Below are 2,719 nucleotides of genomic sequence, written 5' to 3'. Positions count from 1 at the left end.
TCCCTGCTGAGCAGAGAGCCCGACTCAGGGCTCAATCCCAGGACCCTGAGATCACAACCCGAGCCAAAGGCAGAGGCTTTACCCACTGAGCCACCCAGGCGCCCCCAATTGTCATATTTTAAGGCTATACTTCATTCTTACCTTCATATCACTTTTACAGTCATTTCTTATTTATTTATAAGTAATCTCTATGCACAACAGGGAGCTCAAACTCACAACCCTGAGATCAAGAGTCGTCTGTTCTACCAACTGAGCCAGCCAGGCACCCCTGACTTTTACGGTAATTTTAGATATGTAAAATTAATGTCAGAGCAACAACAAAAAGGCTCTCCCACATACCTTATAACTGGTGTGAGTTCTTACACTTTACATTCTGTAAAGTATGAACAATTACTGCTCTCCCATATACCTTATATGCATGCAAATTCTGCCCCAGGATGTTCCTATCATGTAAGGATGAAAAATGAGTAAAGCTCTCTCACACATTCTTTACTTTCATAAGGTACTTTTTATCCAGATGAGTTTAGATGTGAATACTAAGGTCTGAAGAACATTTACAGGTTTTTCCACATGCCTTAGTTCTTAAATGTTTAGCAAGTGCCGAAGATTGAGTGAAGGTTTTCCCACAGTCCTTACATTTATATGGTTTCTCTCCAGTGTGAGTTCGCATGTGAATATTAAGGCATGTGGAGTACCTAAAGGCTTTTCCACATTCTTTACATTTGTACGGTTTTTCGCCAGTGTGCGTTCGCATGTGCATATTAAGATTCGTAGAACGAGCAAAACCTTTCCCACATTCTTTACATGCAAAGGCCTTCTCTCCAGTGTGAGTTCTTAAGTGTGTGGTAAGGCCTGAAGACTGAGTGAAAGCTTTCCCACATTGCTTGCATTCGTATGGCTTCTCGCCAGTGTGTGTCCTGACATGCTGACTGAGCATTGAAGAATTATTAAAGGCTTTCCCACATTCCTTACATTCATAGGGTTTCTCTCCAGTGTGTGTTCGCACATGTAAGACAAGTCCTGAGGAGCGAGTGAAAGTTTTCCCACACTCCTTACATAAATATGGCTTTTCTCCACTGTGAATTCTTACGTGTTTTGTAAGGTATGAAGAGTGAATAAAAGCTTTTCCACATTCCTTACATTCATATGGTTTTTCTCCAGTGTGAATTCGCATGTGTAAAATAAGTCCTGTGGATCGAGTAAAGGCTTTCCCACATTCCACGCACACATAGGGCTTTTTTCCACTGTGAATTCTTCTATGATCTGTAAGGTACGAGGAATGAGTGAAGACCTTCCCACATTCTTTACATTCATATGGTTTTTCTCCAGTGTGGTGTCTCCTGTGTGCCTTAAGGGATGACTGATTAACAGAAGTTCTCTGACACTCTTTGCATTCACACACGTTCCCTCGTGTCTGAGTTTTCTTGTGCCCAGTAAGATCTGAAGGCTGACCAAAGGCTTTATCATGCTGGACACTCTCAGAAGTTTTCTCCCCAATGGGGATTTCCGTGAGCAGAGTACAAATAAAGTTCTTTTTAAAGGCTTTTCCATTCTGATTACCCTGAGAAGTTTTCTGTCTACTAGGAGTCATAAATGAGCATCCACCAAACGCTCTTCCACACAAGTTAGAGCCATATCGTTTCACTCCAGCATTGCTTCTCTCCAGTTGTATTCCATTTGATGTTTTTTCCAAAGAAATATCCTGAAGGGCTGTGAAACCTTTAGTTTTGAGCTGCAAATCCAATTCCTGCAGAATTCTTCTCCCTCCTGTCCTCAGCTCTTCTGCTCCTCCCATTAGAGAGTTGAGATCAGGTTTGCATGATTCGTATCCTAGTATAATGAGATTCTGGTAGTTCTCCAACATCACATCTCTGTAGAGATCTCTCTGTGTTTGATCCAACAAAATCCACTCCTCCTGGGTAAAGGTCACAGCCACATCCTCGAAGGTCACTAAGTGCTAAACCATCAAATACATACTGGCTTCAGCTAACCACTGTCTTCTTTGAGGTTCTCAGGAAGATGTATGAAAGACTGAGAAGAATCCATCAGTAACCCAGCCACCATCTTTGCCTCCTCAATCTTCCCCTCAGGAAGACAGAAAGGGTTCTGAGAAAGATAACCATACACCTGATTCACATCAAGGGCTTCCATCCTGTGATCTGATAGAGTTTCCAGAATATTCCATATCTCACTCAGAAGACCACTTCAGAGAAGCTTCTGAGTTTAAATTAAGAACTTGATCTCAATTTCTCTTTGAATACTGGAGTGTCTGGGTAACTGGTTCACAATATCCATCATTAAGCAACAGACATTTTCCCTCAATCATCAAACACCACTCATTAGCCATCTCTCCCACGCAGGGTGGAGCGGGAAGTGAGGCGTTAGCCGAAGAGCCTATCACCGTTATTTCTAATTTCAAATCAGCCAGTCCTAGTCTGCTTATTTCTTCTTTATAATATCTTGCTAACTACACCAGCAATCATAGTGCACATGCAAACATGCAAACAACGGGCTTTTTCTAAAAGCCATTCTTTTCTTTTCATTTTTCTCTGATGGAAAAATAACCCAACCCTGTCAACAAACAGACCTTTCTACATCAATATAGAAGAGAGAGGGAAAACACAATTCATTATTGAGTAACCATTAATAGATTTACACTTTGCATGAGGTAGAGAAGAATGACTACCAAATCTGGGAAGCATTTTACTCAAATTTATGC

At 41.3% G+C, this 2,719-nt stretch overlaps 1 protein-coding gene across 1 annotated transcript; it reads right to left on the bottom strand.

Moving 5' to 3' along the window:
- Positions 1 to 476: 476 nt before the first annotated feature.
- LOC116862724 (zinc finger protein 846-like) lies at positions 477 to 2,374 on the bottom strand. Its single transcript, XM_032850093.1, has 2 exons — positions 2,121 to 2,374; positions 477 to 1,957 (listed from the first exon to the last, which is right to left on the bottom strand). Exons 1-2 carry the CDS (start codon positions 2,121 to 2,123, stop codon positions 524 to 526), a joined length of 1,437 nt encoding a protein of 478 aa, XP_032705984.1. The 5' UTR covers positions 2,124 to 2,374; the 3' UTR covers positions 477 to 523.
- Positions 2,375 to 2,719: the final 345 nt, after the last annotated feature.

Source organism: Lontra canadensis, unplaced genomic scaffold, assembly GCF_010015895.1.
Source record: "Lontra canadensis isolate GAN:19392208 unplaced genomic scaffold, GSC_riverotter_1.0 scaffold309, whole genome shotgun sequence".
NCBI lineage: Eukaryota > Metazoa > Chordata > Mammalia > Carnivora > Mustelidae > Lontra > Lontra canadensis.
The sequence above is the reverse complement of the archived record's forward strand: the minus strand, read 5'-3'. Positions and strand labels throughout refer to the sequence as shown.